This window comes from Stegodyphus dumicola, chromosome 6 (genome assembly GCF_044657685.1).
Source record: "Stegodyphus dumicola isolate Sdum_Otavi_A_Nest chromosome 6, ASM4465768v1".
NCBI classification, from domain to species: Eukaryota; Metazoa; Arthropoda; class Arachnida; order Araneae; family Eresidae; genus Stegodyphus; species Stegodyphus dumicola.
Genome location: NC_140773.1, coordinates 210,936,222 through 210,959,501, shown reverse-complemented (window position 1 = coordinate 210,959,501; position 23,280 = coordinate 210,936,222). Strand labels below are relative to the sequence as shown.

The following is a 23,280-nucleotide window of genomic DNA, read 5'->3' as shown; positions in this document are numbered from 1 at the left end:
TTAACAGTGTAACATTCACAGAAATTCAGTCATTATCATGTATTTCTCAGTGCACAGGGATAGCCCTAGTGTGCTTTGCCATAATTAAATACACACACACGCACACACTCAGTGCACACATTCTGTTGTAAATTGATGTATTTAGATAAATACCGCATAACATTCAACTCAATGTCCGCATTTTTTAGAATATGACGATATTTCTTTGGTATATTTATAATCTCAATCACAGTGGTTTAATAATATTTATTTTTAATTAATCGCATTTCGTTAAATAACTGTCGGCTGAAAAGTAGTGATTGGGTCCTCACGGAATATTAGTGGAGGAGAGACGACATATAACGCACCAAGTTTTAATTTCTATGGATAGTAGCTGAGATTTCTTTCGCAGAAATAAGCATCATGCACAAATAATATTATGTAAATTACTTATTTATTTATTTGACAATAGAATGTTTTAAAAGTGTTCGATGAATATAGAATTCTAGGTTTCCTTATTTTCATAAATTATTTAATTTCTAAATACCCGAGCATTTAGAGTCAATTTTTGAAATCAATATTACTATCGTGTGAAAATTTAGGGAAAACTCTGGGTAATTGAAAGATCCTAACGGCAGACAGTTTGGCTTCATTTTTAAATAGACATGTGGTTTGGCATGCCAGTTTACTAATTTAATTGCTTTACTTATTGAAAATAATTTATTCTAACTTAATTTATTTGTTGTTTTTAAAAGTGCTTACAGCTATTTCTAAGACTGCATGCACGATAGCACACTTGGTGTCTTCAAGTCTCTTAGAGAAATTTATGAAAAACATGTCTTTCTATTGTTTTCTTTCCTTTGACTAAATTATAATTCCATTTCATAAGCTTGCGGGTACTAAAAATTCGCTGTAGGTATCTGTGTCTATCTCTGTGAGTTTTTATCGGATAATACAAGTAAACCTTCTCTCCTTTGATACCGGTTTCCTGGAAACCCATATTTTTTATGAAAGCTTATGCCACAAGTAGAAAAACGTTGGAGTCATAGGAGCAGAGGGACAAGAGTTTAGGATCCATAAAATATCATTAAAGTGTATATAGATAGACATATTCCCTTAATGACGTCTCTGTTTCTTGTATATTGATGTATTTGTCTGCTTCCGAAGTACCTGATGGTAAAGTCCTACAGAAAAAACTGGTACCTGAAGGGTAGACGGGAAAGATCCAGCTTCTAGATATTCATTTCTTCAGACACTACAAATCTTTTGTTCATTACATAATGGGCACAATCATTATCGAGACACAGGAGCACATTTGGCATCACGATAGTATTCTGGCCCTGGGGACTTTTCACTGTATCAGTTCAGAGCTCATCGTTTCAAGAACTTGATTAAGTATGCTTTTTACAACGGCGAATACTTGGACGACAACCTGGAATGTGGACGGCGCCAATGGATTACTGCTTTGATTCATTGACAAATAATATGTGTGCAAAGTGTGAGGCTATCGCTTTTGTAAAATGTGCCCAATGTAAACTGTCTTTCTGCCCGTCTCAATGTTTATTTGATGAACTGCACTTGATTGTCTCTTGTAATAGATTTTGTTTGAAGTCAATAACAAGTCACATTTTGAACATCCGAAAGTATATTCTTTTCAACGAGTTGTTTTTTCTTTTTTATTTAGATTTCCACCTTCTTACCATATTATAAATTCGTACAAATACGTTAAACGAGCACCATAGCGGCATTTGGTGTCACGTCTTAACATTTTACTGATACTCTGCGGGTCCTATAGCTTCTAAACGCTTGTCCTTCTCCCCCGAAAGATGTCACAGTTTTCCTACTTGTGACATAAGCTTTCAGAAAATATATGGGTTTCCGCAAAACATGAATCAAAGGAGGGAAGGTTTACTTATCAGCATTACATAATTCAGTGGATGGCCAGAAATATACTGAATTTATTCCAATTTTGACCAATAAAATATACTATTCCAGCATAGTTTTCAATAACAGTAGCATTTTTCTAAAAATTACTCTTGTACTTATGCGATTATCATTGTGGCCAAATATAATAAATATAAGGCAGTCTCATATGAAAGATTGTGAGATCTGACCTTCTTAGCAATCATGCAGTAACGTAATCTTACCAGCATGCGTAATCTTACCTGGTGACTTCTCGCACAGGCGTAACAGAATACCAATACAGAAGAAGGGTAGAATAACGCTTTATTATTCGTCAATCTCGGAACACAAATGCACGAACAATAACACCGACAACTTCCGGTGGAACTTGAGAATAGTTACACAATAATTTAAAAGAGTAGTGCTGGACTAACTATTTAATTTAAGGTTAACCAAACTGACGCAACAACCTATTCGAATATGTATTTTTTAAATGGCCAATAGGCGTACCAGAAACTCAGCGTAACAGCAAAGACAAACTAGTAACGGGCGCTGGTTAGAGAACTTACGCTCTGAATAAACTACGAGATTTGTCCATTTTAATACTCACTTCACTTCATTTTAAATTTTCACCCTGGCGAGGAAATGCGAGGAAGAAATGAGAGGTTCAGGAAAGGCACAAAACTTAAAATAATTTCCTTTGCAAAATAAGAGAAACCTACAAAATGACCCTGCATTTTTGAAAGTGTTTAGTAAGGGAAATAAAGGTTTGCATATCAGAGAGCTTGACACATATGAATCATATATCGTAGGAATGCTCAAAGAAAAACCCAGTCTTTGTTAGGACATGCAAGGAACTATTCTTGAGATTAGAAGGAGCATATGAATAGATAAGCTTGTATTGCGCATTACTATTATCTTTAGTGCTGTTTTACACGATTATTGTTCTTTTTCAATATTTTGCATTGTACTGTACTGCATAATTTAACAACTATTTCAAGATGCTTTCTAGTTTTGGGTACAGAAAATAATCTACTTTTGGAATTCACCTTTTAAACTTCCTTTATTAAAAAATTTCTGCTTTCTTCCAAAATTTGTTCACATTTAGTTCAACTCTAAATGTTCTTGTTCTAAATTTGATACCGTGTATTCGATCACGGAACATGAATTTTGCAGCATATATTATGAGGTATTTTCTCCTTCCTTCGCGGTGTAATGGTAGCATACTCGGCGCGTATACGAGAGTCTAGGTTCGATCATTTCGAGGTAATTGCTCATTTTCCCTGTCTCCTGCATCAAAATATTCTAATGTCCCTACAGTGGTGCACAATTTAAAAAAAGGTAGTGGTTGATGATTCTTCACCACCAGGATTTGGCGATTGGGTCTCCTAATTCTCAGTCGCTATTTTCTCCCTCCTCTCTGAATGCCTTCGTGGTGTAACGGTAGCACACTCGGCGAGTATTCAAGAGGTCCAGGCTCGAGTCCCGGAGAGGGTATTACACATTTTTCACATCTCCTGCTTTAAAAAAAAATACTGACTCTACAATATCCGCGCGTTTTCTTGTACTAAGGAGGTTACACACTATACCAGCTCATTTCAACTGATTATAACTTTTCAACGATACTTAAACATCCTGCTTCAAAACTGCTTCAAGATATTGATCACAAAGCGAGAATTGAATACTGAGATAACTATATTGAGGATCATCAAACCGATTTTGTTCTTTTATAATAGATGGAAATGGACACTAATGAAATAATATTCGATCCTTGAAAAGTTTGCGATTTTCAAAAACAGAGACATGTCCAGTCTCACGGAGTATAGATATTTCATATAATTCCGCCTTTATAAACACATTCTGCCGGCAATCTTCAGAAAGGGGTTCTATCTCTTTTTCCCCATTTCTTTGGAATCTTTATGGAGTTAAAGTTATGATGGTGTACCATTTATTTAAATTAAATACGGTATTCTGCTATTGTTTACGTTGCATTTAACCTATTAGATTGGGATTGGAGTAACTTTTGCCCGGCTAGCCAGTTTGCTTTATGCAGTGGGTTGAAATTTCATATTATTCCTTCATAAAAAGAAAAAAAATAATAGATTCGTCAAAAAATTCCTGGTCTTGAAATGCATATGAAAATATATCAAGGTACAAAATTCTAGAAACTTGTCATTTTTGCTGTAAGAATATTGATCAACTAAACAAAAAAATTCGAAGTTTTACATTAATAATGTTAAAAAGAAAGAGCAGAAATAAAGGAGTTTAGGACATAAAATTTACCTTATATACGGGACATTACAAGAAAAACACGATGATAATATATTATGCTCAGAATATACGTAATCAGTTCTTAAATATTAAGGAGATGAAGGATTAACAAGAATGGTAAGTTTTTAAATGAAATTATTAAGCTAAATTATCTGCCTTTGACGACTTACATACATAAAAAGACAATGCATTGAATCCCTTATTTCTTCAGTACTGCCGTCTTGAGTTAGTTAACTTCTCCTTTTTGCAGTAAACCTCTACTTACTAACAATTAATTATTAATACTCCGCAAATTAAATTTTATAAATATTTAATTGTGTATGAGTATGTTTTCCTGAACAATACTCGTTCCAGTCGGCATAAGCACTTGTTATTTCTTACAGAAATTTCAGGTTACTAAAGAAGGACGCTGAAGTGGAGATTTATCAAGCTAAATTTCCGTATTTAATAATTTAGTGGAAAAGTAATCATCTGTGAAACAAGTTCCAGCTTTGCATTGCGACTGAAAAAAATTATTTACAAGTATTATAGAAGATTCAGTTGATTTTCTCAAAACATAATCAAAGGAATTTATTCACAGCAACTCGCTGTGTATTTCATAATTCTTTTAAATGACATAAGCATTATTGGGCGAACGCTCCTAAAATCACCGAGTTTGTATTTAAATTCGCAAAATGCACTTACATCTGTTATATACATAAAGCACTAATTAGCAAACGCCACTTCTCCGAAATAGGCCATTTACGGCAACAGTGTATATCCAGCTTAACGTATTGTTCATCTAATCTAATTAGATATTAAGAAGATCTCATTTGCTAATTTCGTGCTGGAGATGGGGGAAGTCCCTCTAGAAACTCCATCAGCTCTTAATGCTGCTAGATTTATTTAATCTTACTTCTGTTAATCCACAGTGTCAGCTTGAGGATATTAGGCTGGAATGAACGGAATTAACTATAGCCTAGAAATAGGACTATCTTATTTAATGAAAGAATCTCTTCTCCAGGGCTCTGTGAACAGGTCTCTTCGTGTTCTTAGCTTCCCGATGCCTTACTTTTTAGGTACTTAAGTGTTCAGTTTCTGCTTTCACTTTTTAATTTTAATTGTTCGAGTGTAAAGTGATTTCACTTTACACTCGAACGAATCTGATTTATAATGAACCCACAATATAATGAAAAAGCCTTTTGTCGTATTCAGCTTCGTATTTAATAATATATTATAAGTGTATAGCAAATTTGAAGAGATATAAAAATTGAATATAATGAACGATTTTACGGATAATTTTCCCATGAAATTTTATTTTTTTCCCAGCGATTGAAACATGTTTGAATAGCTTTATGTATGTAACAGCTGTAAGTTGTAATTGAAAAAAAAATGAAGCTGATGTGGACACTACATGAATTCCTTGTACTGCATACAAATTTACAATTACAGTTACAGTTTCTGCTCGAAAACCAACAATTCTGCCTGAGGGCAAGAAGGCACATTTTTCGGTGCACAAAACTGAAACTTTACCTTTGGTCCCACTCGGCAGAAAGACATTGAAGGTGCAGAAACTGATTTAATTCGCTGTTCTGTTAAGTTTCAAATGTAAACAAATGTGGCTGCTTTATTAGAGTCTAAATTAAACAACTTTTAAATTGTTGATAACTAAACTATTGCATGCAGATTAACTAAAGCCGTAACGGAGCATAAGAACATTATAATTCTATCACTTTTCAAGCAAAAAATGCACAATTTAGCAACATATAAGAACTAAAACAAAACTGAGCTCACTTAACCGGGTAACAGAGTGTATATATATATATATTTATGTACTTTTGGTGCGGCCGATTTGAACTAAAGGCGATGTGCACAACTACATGTTATAGCAGTGCCATACAAAATTTCATCATTCAGAGGTTAGCTGTTTTTGAATTATGCGAGATACATACGCATGCACGTACGTAATTATGCACGTATAGACGTCAGGAAAGAAATATCTTCTGAATCCATCTTATAATCCTTTTTGGAAAAAAGAGTACTTTATGTCGTCCTTACGTATAGGTGTCACGCAAAAATATAGTTAAATTGCATCTGATAGCGGTCAAAATGGATATTTTAGTTGAAATATGATACCCGAAATTTTTGGTGGTTACAATATTTCTTTTTCTTCGTACAAGGAAGTAAAACATAACTTTTGAATTTCAAAGAAATAAAAAAAGAAGGTTTAAAATTTTGAATATTTTGTGTAGGATTTAAGACAAACTGCTCTAATTATAACATAAATGATTCTGACGCAAAGAACATGTCTAAAAAAGTGTAGTTTTATTTGCTGTTTCTGACGTGATAGGTATAAATACATATTTAAAAGATATAATTCTTACTAAAGAAATTTTTAAAAGTACAGTTTCGGAAAGACTGAAACGTAAGGAAAGATGAACAAATGAACGCCATGAAATATTGATTAGATATTTAAAACAAATTAAAGCATCGAAATCAGTTAGAGCCGAAGTGACAATTCCGTTCAGTTCTGCAAATAAGAATTAGTGGCAAAATTTTATCAAATTCGCGGAATTTAATACTTTGAAAGCATCCTTAGTTAAATGGCGATTTGGGGGTAAAATCGATAAAACATGAATCACCATTAAATCTCATTAATTTTAAAATTGTAACTACACCACAGAGATGTAAATGATTTAAAAATATTTAACTAGCGATTGAAACATGTTTGGATAGCTTTTGAAAAGCCGAATGATTTTTGCCATGAAAATTGTATTCTGTTTGCTTTAATGTCACAAACTAATTAAGATTATTCATATAAATGATTGTCATGGATTTTTGAACTGCTAATAAATTAACTGTGACAACATATCCTGCAAAAATAAATAAATTTACAAAGTATGAAATCGATAATAAAACAAATTCGAAATAAAAAATTCGGGTTTCCAGGTATCCATGTTTGGGTGGAGGATTACGTTATTTAAAATTTGATGGCTCTAGGTACCTTTATTTTCTCCCAATGCGAGAAACGTACCTACATTCATGCAGATTCTTCATTATTTAATTTCTTTAAAAGCGATAATACTTACTGGCACCAATTTAAAAAGTGATTCACCGTGTATAGTGAAACGACACAAAATGCCGTTTTGAGACCAATAGCCCTTTTGGGTTATCGCCCCTTTCAGCTAAAAATACCGTTGAAATTTTGAATTACGTTGAATTAATGTATTACCGTCTAACTGGAAAATATTACTTTAAAAATCAGTCTCATTTAATAAATAATTGAAATGAATGAATTCGAAAGCAATACTTGAAAAGTGTTTAATATAAAAATTTTAATAATGTTATCGGTTGGGAATTCATGTAAATCAAATTTAAGTTACTCATAACATCTATTTGAGATGTTATGAGTCTGTCAGAGAAATATGATTTAAAATAACGTAAATTGCTGGCAGCAACAAATATATTCTTAATGCTAAACAAAGAGAGTTTTACTCTTTGGATGGAGTCGATTACAAAATAATGAATATGTTTAATAACTACAACACTTAGTAACTCCCATTTTATAACGTTATATAGGCAAGAAAGACCGGCAGCAGAAAATGAAATCCATTGCAGAGCACAGAAACAGAAGTTATTAAATTATATGTTATTGAATTGACTGCAGCGAACGTAAAAGAAGACTGCATGCTACTTGGTTAGTATGCTATGTATGTTGTCTATCCGCGGTACCGCTTACAGCGGAGAAAAGAATACAAGGATTGAATAAAGCTTCAACGGGAAAAGATACTTTTTATTGAATACAGTAGATTGAACATTAGCAATGAACTCAGACCTCAGTTAATCTGGTAAGAAGGCATACGATAACCCTGCAAATATTACTGAAAGAGAAGTGTTCTAGTTTGAAGAAATTCTAGATCAAAAACAGAACTATGATATTGAAAGCCAATGTTGTAAACGCAGTGACTCCTATTGTAATGGGATAATACTTCCATCCTAATGTAATGGGATAAACCTAAAACATTCACGTGTGAATTTCTTAGGTGATGTAATGCTATTGAAAAGACACAACATTGCTCTTTCATCCGATCTAATTCCCACTGAATATAAATTTAATGCTCTGGGCAAACCCTTTGCGGCACTCGGGCATTCATCGAAAATCTGCAGTTAAAGCAATGCTGAGGAAAAAATAGAAAATTCTATAGGAAGATCGTAGCGAAAACTTCACATTCGAAGTAGCCAAACATTACATCGCCATTCGTGATGATTATACGCTTCCCGTCGACAGATCGCCTTCCATCTTAATTTAGTCTGAGACAACAATTCATCTGCATTACTGCCGTACAGTGTAACTTCTGCTGAATAAAGTGTTTTCACTCAATGTTAGCCCAAAGGAACATTAGTTATCCTAGAGGGGCTATTAGGCTCGAAACGGCATTTTGTGTCGGTTGGCTAAACGGCGTATCACTTTTGAAATTGCTGCCACCAAATATTATCGCCTTGTATTGTATTTAAAGAATTAAATAATGAAGAATCTGCATGAATGCATGCATATTCCTTTTTGCTTTGTGAAAAAACAACGGTACCTAGAGCCATCCAAATTTGAATAATGTAGTCCTCCATCCAAATATAGACAGTTGGAAGTCCGAATTTGGAGCTTCAAATTTGTTTCATTGTCTATTTCATATTTTGTAAACCTTTAAAAATTTTTGATCAACAAAATCAAAGATTTCAAAGCGAGCAATGACAACACTGAGCGAAATTTTTTTTTCCTGCAGCGTGCGAAACTGGCTGTCGGAAATTCTAAAGATATGTTGTTTTTAAATATTGTTATTCCAAAGGAACATTAACCCAAATGCTTTCGAAACGTGTTTGTGTATGCAAATGGGAAAAAAAAGCACCTTTGGTCGTAATATAAAATCTAAAGATTTCAATTATTTTTGTTTGTTATTACTTTTATTACATTGCTTTACTCACCATTTCGATTTTGCCTTATGCAAGCCACTTTAGTTTAAGACGTTTAAGACAACATACGAAAATTTGATTTTTTTTCCTTTCAACTTTGTCCGTCCGTAAGCACATCAAACTTACCCACCGTTGATCACCATGTTTATATAAGCGTGCTTGAAGTATCAACGTAGGGCAAAATACGGTGGAATAAGCAATCGACATTTCATAAACAAAATTTTCTTCGATTAAGCTTTAATGTTATGCTGGAATAAATGTTATCTTGTTCTTCTGAAGACAGGCACGTTTTGACGTTAGAGAGGAGTGTTGTCATCAAAATTTTTCATTTCCCATTACATACCATAGCATTATATTAACGTAATTTTACAAATTACCAATTTTGAGAGCTGTTGTCGTTCATTAGACATGATATCTTTAACTGACGTTTCAAATGATAACTGTGCATTGTTTATAAGTGTAAAAAACCGAGCGAGGTATAAAACAGAAGTTGTAATTTTTAACAATTTTTAACTTTATTACATTTTTTTATTTTGCGTATTATAAGCATACAAAGCTTATCAGTGCTGAAAAAATTGTTAAAGCAATTTGTTTAAGAACCTACAAAAATATTAGTAATAAAATATTTTTAATGGGTCTAATTTAAAAATTTTCATAATATTTTCACTTTTAATGAAACTGTAAAAAAAAAAAAAAACACTTTTACATCTTTACCTTTCTTATGATACGCAGACATCTTTACATTTTTAAAAGTAAGTATTAAATCCGGAAAGACATAATGATCTTGCGCTAAGCACAGAATATAGTGATTCCGTAACAGATTGGGAACATTTTATCAATTAGAAAAAAAAATTCTGAAAAGTTTCAGATATTATATTACGTCCAAAGAGCGTTATTTTCCTTTACATACACATACACTTTTCGAGAGCATTTGGGATAATATCCCTTTGGGCTAAAAATTTTAAAAAACAGCATATCTTTAAAAATTCCGATAGACAGACTTACGCGTGGACAGTGTGGCCATTGTTCGCTTTGAAATCGCTGGGTTTGTTAATCATAAATTCGTTAAAGTTTTATAGAATATGAAATATACAATAAAACAAATTCGAAATTCAAAATTTGAATGCTCTAGGTACCGTTGTTTTTTCACTACACGAAAAATATGCATACATTCATTCTTACTCTTCATTATTTAATTTCTTTAAATACAACACAGGGCGAAAATGTTTGGTGGCAACAATTTGAAAGGCGATTCAGACTTTTACACTGATTTAACACAAAATCTTGTCTTGAGACATGTAGCCCTACTGCGCTATTAGTCTCCTTTGGGTTAATAATACTGCAGATGGTTCACAAATTATTTATTAAGTAGTTGTATTCAAAATTGTATGTAAGAGTCAGTTTAAAACGTTTATTTCATAAAGTGCTCTATATATTTTTGCATTATCTATTTCATTAACCCTTAAATGTAGGTAGTTGCCATTTGGCAACATACTCATATTTTGTCATGTAAATCAAATAAAAATACAACATTTAGCATACTGCATAGTGTAACCAATTGGATACGTTTACGTATCCAATTGGTTTTGAAAGCTTTAGTGTGGTGGCACCACTAACGTGTAACGGTCATTATTGTAAATTGATGTACAGGCTGTGGACATCATTTGTGTTTACGAATTTTTGATTTAGTGTTTGTTATTATTTTGATGTATTCAGAGTTTTAAAATTGTTTGAAGAAGTTTATAAGGTACGTATTATTAGATAAAATTGTTATTACACAATTGCTTTTCACATTAAGACACAATAACACGCCGAATAAATACCAATTCAGAAGTCAAACAACAAAAATCAGCGTTGTATTCACAAAATTTTTTCACAGTGAAAAAATTTTGTGAATACAACGCTGATTTTTGTTGTTTGACTTCTGAATTGCTTTTCACATTTTTAATGTAAAAGTTAGATTGTAAAAGTTAATAACATTTTTTTCAAAAATTGGAATAAACACTTAGTTTAGATTTTTTTAGCATTTCTTTTATTTTATTTGATACCAATTCTAATGTATATTTACTTTAAAAATAAAATAAAAATCCATGCATTTAAGGTTTCAGTTTTCTTGCATAGAGGATTTTATATTGAAATATTTCCCTACTTTAAAAATTCGCATTGATCGTTTGGAAAAAATGTACTCTCTGCCTCTGAAAGCAGAATTTACTTTTTAAGGAATTTTTATTGAATGCAATTATTTCCCCAGTTTCAAGTAGAAACGGAAGTCATTAATCTTGCTTTTAGAGCAATGATGGTTTTTCGTATTGTTGTCAGCGCATCTCGATTGACCACATACCATTTGCTATCATCATAATAGCTAGCAAAAATCCTAAGCGAATTCTCCATTTAAGTGGCAAGAAAGTCCACTAAATTTCAATTTATTTGCTTGCATTTTTCTTTTTCACTTTGTGGAAGGAAAAGGAATGATTAGAACAAGCAAAAGAATGTAGCTAGTCTAACTTTATTATCTCTTAAAATGGTGTGCTCTAGTTTTTGAGAAATTAGGGTCCACATATCTAAGTATGCAGAAGATGCATTTTCATTAAATATTAACTTTTATTCCTACTAGTTAGATTTTCGTCTGAAAACTTGGCTTATAAAGTACCATTAAAAGTATTGAAAGAAAGGCTTTAACTATACAGCCTAAATGTAAATTTTATAAAAGTGAAGGAAAATCTTCATTTATTTCAAATTCAGATATCAGTACAGTCATTAATCTAAATGAGATTATTGCTGATTAAAATTTTGTTTGTAGTGAATATCATTAATAATGAAGAAATTTAAGAAATCAAGACACTTGAAGAATCAAAGATTTCTTTTTAATGGTGGCACCAGCCGTTTTTAGGCTTTGCCTACAACTAAGGCCAGAAGTGGTGGTCATTTTATCATGGAGTCACTTAATAGGCGGCTATCGTTACATCCTACCAAGGAATAGACAATTTATATCCATGCCTTCTCCGGGATTCAAGTCCGGGACCTTCGGTATCACATTCGGCTTTCCTAACCAGTATACAACTGGGCGGCAGAGAGGTCAAAGATAAAGTCCTCGTATGATTTATACAAGCAATATCAGTGAATATTTTGATTGACAGAAGTATGTTGCGGGAAAACGGCTGACGAAATTTCAAATAAATGGGGAATCGAATTTACTCCATCGAATAGATGGCTAGACATGTTGAAAACGTACAGCGGCTGAGCTTAAAAAATGGATAACAAATACGTGGTAGCGTAATGTAAAGTAAAGCAAAGTGATGCTCCAAAAACTATTGAAAGAAGTTTCTAGTGCCAAAAAAAGCCATATCATTGCTTCACGTTTATCGAAAAATCACTTGCTTTTATTGGTAACGCATATATTATTTATCAAGTAGATGGACTTTTGATTCAACAAATATGCATTTTCATTACCTATAAAGAAAATGCATCCGTGATACAATAAACATGGATTTTCTTTCCTCACAAAAACATCTGCGTTTTTGAATCCATGGTATCTTAAAAGTGCAGTCTCCCTAATTACTAATTTGTTCAATATAGTTAATTTTATAAGTTACTAATTTAAATAAATGCACTACTGTTGTTGATCATAGGTAGAAACGGATTAGCAAAATATAGTTGTTAGATGTAATCTAGCGTTTTATTTCATCTACTTTATTTTTTTTAGGATTAAATCATATATTTTCCTTATCGGTAGTACATAAAGTAAAGAGTGAATTCTATATCTGATGCCATCTTAGAGTAGAAGATGTACGCTATATTTGAATAAAATTAATTTAACAGAACTCCAGAAAAATGAATTTAGTTTTGGTTCCAAACAAATTTTATATTCATATAACAACAGAAGATGCGATAAAAATTCATTTTTATGAATGAGAAAGAAATTTATTCTTCTTACTTTTCAGTTGCTTCAGGATATCGTTAAATAATTTTAAAAGCATGAAATATTTTAGTCTTTGATTTTAATAAATTGAAGAGAATCAATATAAAGCAAATTATGATAATCAGATGCAAGCTAAAATTTATCTTTTCACTAGTTAAATTTTGTATTTCTAATAGATTTTAATTCCATTTATCAGAAATAATTAATTTGAGGATAATATAAATTAAAACAAGAAATAAAATAGCTTCACACCAAAACAAAAATGCCAAACGTTTTTCAAGAACTCACTACCTAAGACTAAGTATAAGCAATTTCTGTTATAGGAAATACGTAATTCCAGCTTTAGTTGAAAACGGGAGTTATTGCAAAAATGAAAATCTTTGAAAAATTTCTAACAAAAGTCAACTTAATTGCCTAAATAATAAATAGAAATTGAACAATTGTAATATCTTTTATGAAATTTGATGCCAATTTTAATACCTTTGACACCTCTTATTGAAAGATACATGATTAAACATTTTATCTCTTTTTAAAGTTTAATTCTCTGCCTAATAATACTGTGTAATACACATTATAATAATAATAATAATAATGTGTAATCTAATAGAAGAATACCTTAATAAATTAGTAAATCAATTAATATATAATAAGAAACTGAAATTCTAAGTCTCGAATGATTAAAAATATTGTATTTTTAAACAAATAAATATTTCATTCCTTATAGGCTTAAAAAAATTCTCTCACTTTATGTATTTTTTTATGTGCAATTATCAAACGAACATGAACGAGTTTCTTATTACTTTTTGCTTTTGAAACAAGGATGATAAAAGAATTAGTCAAATTGTTTCCTTTAAACCTGTTTCGAACACCTGGATATATTTTGTCGCTTTCTTATTAAAAAAGTACTTTTTGAGGACACTAATTTCCTTTTTAATGGATTATATTAAGAAATAATTAAAATACTATTTCTCTGATACGGGGACAGAGTTCATGTCAGATCTTTCAAGGCATTAACAGAGTTTCCTTCATAAATGCTGAACTGTCTAAATGTATAGGTTTGTTTTCTGCTGGGGATTTAATATGGATAGTTTCGTTGAAACATGGTACCCGAAAATTTTTGCTGTTACAGCACTTCCTTTACTTTGTACAAGGAAGTAAAATTACATTTATTTGCAGCTTAAAAAAGACTTCAGTCCAAAAATTACATAATAAAAGGCAAAAGATACGGGGAATTAATTAATTATTAAAATAAAATTAATTATTATAAATTATTAATATTTATAAATTATTAAAATTCATAATAAAATTAATTATTAAAATAAAAGTAATTCTCTGCATAGAGAAAAACAAATACACGCGATACAAATATGCAGATGTAAATCAAAATCATATGCTACTCATTTGGGTATCTGTTCATTTTTTGATATAATTTGCATTTGCGCATATTTTATAAAATTACTTTTTAAAAGCACTCCGAATATTTTTAAATGGTATATCGGGTAAGACTGCAACCAGGATTCAAATCTCAATAGGATGCTTCTATCGATATCCCCGTATATGCCATAAATATGAGCCAATTTCTTTCAGAAACGTTTCCTCGAAGGCATTTTTCCACATAGGTAGATAGTCCTCGAGTGCATTATTTTAATCAAATAAACAACCAACCGGAATTTTCAGCCTTAATTCGATTTTCTTAATGCAAATCAAGTTTTTGACAGTTCATAATGTTTTGGTTTTTCTCTACAACTAAGCACTTAACTTCGAAACCACTTTAATAGTACGACTTAAGAGCTAAGCCTCTCTCTGTCTCACTCTCCATATACATATACACATACACAGACACATAAGAAAGCTCGTTTCAGTCTATTGAAAGAAACATTTACAAGAGACAGCAAAGACATTTGTCTCTGACGAATTATTGATTAGCAAAAGAAATACATTTCTTCTAAGTGCGCGAAACCACTATTTCATCGATTTAGGTGCTAATAACAGTTTAATTTAGGATAATGTACATTAAAAAACAGGAATGTAATGAGAAAATGTCTCCTTTTTACTTCCTTGTACGAAGTAAAGGAAGTATCGTAGTAGCGAAAAATTTCGCGTATCATATTTCAACGAAAATATCCATTTTAAACGTTCGAAATAATTTGAACGATATTTTTGTATTACACCTGTACGTACGGACAGAGTAAAGGACTCTTTTTATAAGAAAAAAAAAAAAAAAAAAAAAGATTGTAAAATGGATTTAAAATAGATTCTGTACGAATTCTCTTTAAAATAAGGAAGAGATTTTTTTTGACGTCTGTACGTCGTGTGTATCTCGCATAACTCAAGAATGAGTAGAAATTTTGTATATGGGACTACTATAACTTATAGTTGTGCGCTACCCTTTTCGTTGCTATCGGTTAAGGTATTTATGCCTTTAGGTAATCTGAATGCAATAGTTGTAGAATTATCAACAATTTAAAAGTTCTTTAATTGCGGCTAAGACTAATTTTTTTTACTATAGCAACCATATTTGTTTACATTTGAAACTCAGTAGAATAGTGAATTAAGTCAGTTTCTGCACCTTCAGTGTCCTTTTGCCGAGTGGAACCAAAAGTAAACTTTTAATTCTGTGCAGCGAAAAATCTGCCTCCTTGCCCGCTGACTGAATTGCTTGTTTTTACGTAGAAACTCTAATTTTAATTATAAAAATTGTTTTTAATTGTTTTAACTGTATTTGGTGTTTTATCTTTTTCTGCATTTTACAATTTTTAATGAAAATCTTTTAATTTTTATGTATTTTTACTTTGCCGCAAAGTGAGAACTGAGTTGATTGAATGAGAAATAGTTTGTAATAAAATTCGAGGAAATGAGTTTAAATGAAATATAGCAAAACATGTGTATAGTTCAATAGGCTATATAAGGAAGTCATGACGTATCCACATCAGATTTTTTTAATTTGCGTTCTGCTTTTTCCACTGCCAAACAATAATCTTGCGGCCAGTGTCTAGTGGCTAGTGACTTTATTTAGTATGAAAGTTAACAGTGCTTCCTTGATACTTTACTCTTTTTTAAAACAGTCCCTGAGAAAAGAAAAGACGAAAAGACGAAATTTTAGGTTCCGAGTAAAGGCGGAGTTGTCAGGAGTAAGAAACCAACCATTACTATAAAAATATATCCGAAATATGATATATATAAGTTAATCTTAAAATATATCTTAAGACTAAAAAGGCTTTAAATATGCAAAACAAAACTGTGAAATAAATAAAAACTATGAGTATACAACTTCACCTAAATAATTATTATTCTTTTACGACGTGTCTTAGCTGAAAGACAGAAACTAGAATTAGAAAGTAACTTACATATAAACAGATAATGTTTGCATGAAAATATACGCCTAAAAGCAATATAAAAGTTTAATAACTTGCTAATGCTCAATTGAAAGAGACTTCTAAGAATTTCGATTGCGCCTAGAGCTCAAATTTCCAAAAATAAATAAAAAGGCCTTTAATTAAAAAATTAAAAGAAGGTTGGAAATTTTATTATATTACTTATTAAAATTTCTAGATACATTTAATAACAGTAATATGTAATAATATAGTCTACAAAGGAATGTTAACATCCTGTTTAACAACGTTTTCCTTACAGATGGAGAAGTTTGTTGTCTTGGCCTGTTTTCTCACAGTTTGTTCTGCAGTTTTCTTTCCTTTAGTAAGTAGAATTATTTATAAAAAAAGGAGTCGCAAGTAGAATTTATTATAGTACAATATTTTCGCCATTTACTTTCAAAAGTTAGTATTTTATTGATTGAATTATTTTATATACATATATATATTACAATATATATAATTAATTAATGTAATTAATATAATATATATATATTATAATTATTTATTATAATTATAATATATATATATTATAATTATTTATTATAATTTATTGATTATATTATTGAAAGGTAATATTTATTTGTGGTATTTTATTGATCGTATCGGCCATTCGGTAAAAAATATTTTATTGAATTATAATATTATAAAACTCATAAACACGCATTAAATTTTAAAGTAAGTTATTATATGTCAGCGGCTACGCTTTAACCTTTTGATGGTCATCAACGAACTTAGCTAGCATTCCAGTAACATACCGCTACAACTGAAAATGAACACAGCTCGCATTACAAATTTACAACTGACAAACATCGCGCATATTTGGGGACGAAAGAATTACTTATTCTCGCGCAACCGCCGAAGGGTTAAATATTCTGACTGTTTATTAAAAGATTGCAAAGCAAGTAGACTCAAGCAGTAAACATGTTCTTCCCACTTGATCACAGTTCATACCGCAATAAAGCAAGTCCTTTATTTCGATAATCGAAAAAAATCCTCGAATTTGAATTTTTCGGCTTTCAAATACATATAACAATTATATTTACGATACGTAATATATTAAAAAATAAGATTTTCTTCATTTTATTATCATTTAGTGTAAATCACTGGCAGCAGTTAAATGAATCACGTGGCCACACACCAACGATTATACTTTGGTTTCTTATCATTTGCAGAATTATTGGAAAGTTTTAATACCCTCGTAGAACTAGAAGCGCGGATTTCGGACTATATCGAATTTCTGCATGATTTTTCTGTCTAAGATGAATTAATTCTAACTTTACGGTTACAATGACAGTTACACAAAACCTCATTTCTTTGAAGATGGTGTGGTGTGGTGTATTTAATTACGGCAAAGCACACGAGGGCTATCTGCCTAAGGGGAGGGATGCCTTCGTGGAGGACTTTCTAAGGGAAACTGGCTTGTATACACGTTACACATGGGGAAAACCACGAAAACACCCATACAGCCAGTCCGTTCGTGGGACTCGAACCTCGGACCTCGGACCGAACTACCAGTGTTCAGCGACTTTACCGCTCGGCCGCTGGTGGGCCATTTCTTTGAAGACTTGAAATAAATTGTGCAGTTTTTAATAAATGGAGGAAGGTATAAAAATGTTCTTTATTTTAAAGAAAAATGGAGGTAAAAAATTTTAATAAGATCATTAATTTTGACAGTGGATTTAAATAATAGCCTTTTAACAATTTAGAAAAAATATTAAATAAATGTAAAGGGAAAAAATTAAATAAAATGTGAAAACTTTCAGATTTTATATTACGTCCAGACGGGCCTTTTTTTCATTTACGACGCATACACATTTCGAGAGCACTTGGGCTAACGCCACTTTTGGCTAAAAATATTTAAAAACAGGATATCTTTAGAATTTCCGATAGACAGTCTCGCACGCTGGAGATAAAAATATTTTATTCCTTACAATGTTGCCATTACTTGTTTTGAAATGGTTGAGTAATTTAATCAAAAATTCGTTAAGGTCTTACAAATAGACAATAAAATAAATTCCAAATTCGGGCTTCCAGGCCCCTATGTTCGGGTGGAGGACTATGTTATTCAAAATTTGATGACTCTAGGAACGGTTATTTTTTCAAAATGAGAGAAACATGCATATATTCATGCACATTCTTCAGCATCGAATTTAAGTTATTTGACGCTAAATGCCATTTCGGAATAGCTCTTCTGGGCTAATGTCCTTTCAGGTTAATGATAAATTCAGAAATTATCATTAAGTGCTTATTCGACTATTTAGTCTAAATTAAAAGTATTATCAATGAAAAATCCTTTCATATACAATGAGAATTTCCACAATAGGTCAGACCCACCGGGGTCTGAGTAATTAAAACCGCTGATTACTTGATAGACGGACCTGACTTCGAATCCAGGTGAACGGGCTGACTGCAAGCTTCCCTTATATGCAATATGGATATGAGCCAATTTCGCTTACAAAGTAATTCACGAAATCATTCCTCCTTTTATGCAAATAGCCCTTGCATGCTTGGATATGTTAAAATAACTTAATTTAACCTGTCTACAATAGAACATACGGAGTGGCCGGTTATAGGACCAGAATTGCCTTAAATGTCAGATTTGAAAAGTGCAATATGTATGAAAAGCAATAAAACGTGATAAAACGAAGATGCTTGTAAATACTACATTTGTAGTTTTGTGATTTAGCATTATATTGTCATGAATTTATAAAAATCTACATATTTTTGTTATGAAATTAAAAATAACAGAATTTTTTAAAATATGTTTAGGGAGACTTGTGATATTTTCATAATAAACATTTCTTTTGGTCCAAACTAAGTAATGGTACAGGTAATTCAGAAAAAAATCCTATAATTTAAGGTTAAAAAAAATTTTTAAGAACTAACAGCACAGATTGGTAAATAATATATGAAGGAGTAAAGGAAAAACATCTGAGTTTTAGTTATAAATGTCGGATGTGAATGGATATATATAATGTCATGGCTGTATGAAATTTCCTGACAAACATGTTCCAATGTATTCGTAACTGTTTCTCAAGCAGAAGTAGTAATAATTTTTTTTCAATGCTTTTTTAAGATTGTGTGCTTATGCAGACAAACATGTGACCTCTAACATAAACCAAAAAATAGAAAGAGGCCGAAGGGTGTAGAATTTGGAGACCAGGAAGTCAAATTTAAACAAAAAAAAATTAAATCATCTGGTCCGACAGACTCTGTGCAAATAACAATACGTAAAAAGCTTTTAACTGATTAATGGCATTTTCACTTTTTAAACAAAAATTTAAAAGAATACTTGCGCTTTCTATCTTTTATGTACTGAGATCATTTTCTTTTTTTAGTCCAAAGGGGATATTTAATAAATAAATGTAACACACAAAATGTTAAAAAAATGCCCCTATGGACATAATTTAAAATTTGAAACATTTAAGATTTTTTTTTTTACATTTTTTTTTGTTAAATTTCAAAACTACGAAAATTTGAAAGTAGAGGACTTTAATGTAATGTATTCAAAATTCAGAACTTTTACTTATTTCGACGCTTATATCAGCAAGAATATCTGTTAGAAATATCTCACTATTCTCAACGCTTATTCCTTTGAGATTAGCGGCAAAGAAATTAGTATGAAGAATTGAAATTTCAGATGTATTGCATGTCATAGCTTCTTTTAATTTCAAACTATCATTCATTGTTTTCCTTATAATTCTTTAACCTCCCTTCTCTCGAAATGTTTTGCAAACATTTCTGAAAAACTGTTAGGCAGCCACTTTAACTGGATTAACTTGCTGATTAGATTTCTGATCCAGAAATAATTTCTTTGTTTACGGTCCTCCAAAAGTAACTTATTTGATTTTACTGTTACATATGTTTAAAAATCTAATTTACTACTTACTCCATTTTTTCCATTATTTTAAGAAATGAATCCTTTCTTAATACGTATCAGAGGAATGTCTTTTTTTTTTTTTTTTTTTTTTTTTTTTTAGTATCCGTAAATGTTTTGCTTTGGAGTAAATTTTGTAGCTTTCAGTGATGAGCCTTTTGGTCAATTTCCAAATGAAATAATTTTAACCGTAGTAATTTAATTTAAAATGAAATCGAAGAACAGAAATGATTTTTATCGAGTACTGACATTCTAATTACATTTTCCTTACTCGATCTATCGTAGTTAAGAAATTTAATAACAATTATTAATTTAACAAAACTTGAGTTACTTTTCTTTCACACTAGCAGCTTTCTGTGTCTTAAATAGCAACATTCATAATAATATATCAAAAAGAGCTGCCATATTTCCTAAGCAATATTTATGTTCTTTCTGTTCATCCTAAACAATAAACTTATTATATACGTCCAAAGGGGCGTTTTTTTACGTTTTGTAATAATAAAAAAGGTAACATCTTTATTTATTAAATATCCTGTTCTTCACGTTCTTTCACGTCATGAAATTCAATTCAACAGCAGTATCGCAAAATAATTATAAAACGAGCATATCTTTAGAATTTCCGATACATATTCTCGCGCCCTGGAGCTAAAAATGTATCTTTCCGTACAGTGTTGCCAGTGCTCGTTTTAAAACCGTTGAGTTTCTTAATCAAAAATTTGTTAAAATTTTATAAAATTTGAAATAGTTAATAAAACAAATTCGAAATTCAAAATTCGGTCTTCCAAGTGCCCATGTTCGGTTGGAGGACTACGTTATTCAAATCATATTTTATTATGTATCGTATTTATAACGTTTTTTCGCCCAAAAATATGTTTTCTGCTAATCATTATTTTTTTACTTTTCCTTCATCAATTTCGTTTTTGTGCACATTTTGCAAAAATATTTACTTTTTTTGGTGGCTGTATGATACAAGTTCCATGGGAAAAAACTCGCATTTATAACCACGTAATATTAATTTTATATATTACAAACACAGGCAGCAAATGATGATCGCATCCATTCTAAGCCTATATTCGTCTCTGATGATAAAGAAAATGACATCTCTTCCCATTAGGCATTCATTTAAATTTAATGAAATATATTTATCATAAAATTTAATACCAAACGCACGTATCAAAATTGCGCAAAATTTTTTATTTCCTTAGAATACACAGGTTGCTGAAAACTTGATAATATTTCTGACAATACCTTAGAAACAAAAATTGTGCTTTGAAATGATCTATCATGATTTATGAAAAATGAGATCTACACTGAAAGCATAAAGAATGTTCCTAAAGCATGTGTAAGTCGTAGATATTGTAAAGATTGAGTATCTACAAAGTGATCGGGCTGAATACATAAACATGTTTGAGAATGAAAGCGATGCAGCAAGTTAAATGTCAAAGATGCTTTCCCATCATCTGTGTGAAGAATAATAAAAAAAGGACAATGCTACAACAACTCCTCATGAATATGAGTAAGTTTCGAACAAAATCCCCTTTTCTCGTTTGCAAATGTTTATTCATTTTTCCCAAATGTTTATTCATTTTTCCCAAATAGATTCATCATAGGAAAGATTCATAAATTTTCACTAATAATACAGCATTTTTTCAAATTCAAGACATTTACGTATTCTGCGCAACAAAATCTCAGAATATCATAGTTTACAAACATAACCAAAAACAAAATTACGAATTCAAATTCCACTGAATAGAATTCGATATACTTGAGACTAAAATTAGACTGACCTCAAGACGTTTCATGTAATACGAAGACGATAAAGCTGCTTTATATTAACGATTGGAATAGTTAAAATAAAAATCAATGACCGCTTTAAATGGATCATTCATTATTTCATTAATCACATGGATTGCATAAAATGCAGACCTGCAGATTGAGATTTTGGTTTTCCAGGGTGACGTTGTTCGCAGATTCTATGCTGAAATAAGAATTTCAAGATCATCTTTGACAGAATGAAGTTTTCTTCTTTCAAATATACAACACACTAGATAATAATGACTACTGTTCAAAACTTACAGAAGTCATATTTTTCAATAATGGACAACGTAATATCTCAGTTTACCGAAATATTTTTGAACGTGTTACTGTGCCCCAAATCATGAGATTTTGCATAATGCAAAACAGTACCAAATATTAGACTGATTTATTATAAATTTTCTGCGAGCGCCATACGTCTTAATTTACATTGGTGTCCGAAACTATCTTTACATTCAAACGAACATTTATGCCTCAAGAACTGCTGAATAAAATTCAATGTGATACATGAGATGCAGATTGAAAAATCTAATATCAGTGCATATGTATACATGAGATGCAGTTTGAAAAATCTAATACCAACGTAAATAAATGAAAATAATCTAATATCATTTGCCTTAATTTACATTAGTATCCAAAACTATCTTTACATTCAAAAGAACATTTATACTCCAAAAACTGCTGAATAAAATTCAATCACTTTATTCAATGTGATACATGAGATGCAGTTTGAAAAATCTAATATCAGTGCATATGTCGGAAAACTATATTGAAGAATAAATGAAAGCTGGAGTGATAAATGACAACGGAAATTTTGGAGAAATTGAGGGGGGATATCTTGATACAAATATTGACTTTTGATATTACTAAGGAACTCGATCTCCACTCAGTTACACACTCGTACGTCTTCGCGATTTTCTGCGCAGAATAAGGTGATTAATTAGACTTTGGGGAAGTAAATTCCTCTTTTCCCTTCCCGAATATGATCTTCAGGGAACTGATCTTGCTAAAAGATTTTCAGTGTACAATATGCAATTTCAACAGTCCCCCGTAAGTTGCCTATGGGATTCGTATTCGTCTGAAAGCCTGCTTGCCTAATATAATTTCAGTTTCAAGAAACTCATCTGATGCGTACGCTCATTATCATCCACAAGAAGAAATTTAGATGCGCATGCAATGTGTAGAAAGACTCATCACAG

At 31.2% G+C, this 23,280-nt stretch overlaps 1 protein-coding gene across 3 annotated transcripts in view; it reads left to right on the top strand.

The window, feature by feature from the left end:
• The window catches only part of LOC118186730 (uncharacterized), a 120,507-nt gene that overhangs the window by 34,746 nt on the left and 62,481 nt on the right, over positions 1-23,280 (top strand). For all 3 annotated transcript variants that reach the window (XM_085817946.1, XM_085817947.1, XM_085817944.1), the window contains exon 2: positions 16,649-16,711. In XM_085817946.1, coding sequence (XP_085674072.1) covers positions 16,649-16,711 — 63 coding nt within the window. The remainder of the gene's footprint in view (positions 1-16,648; positions 16,712-23,280) is intronic.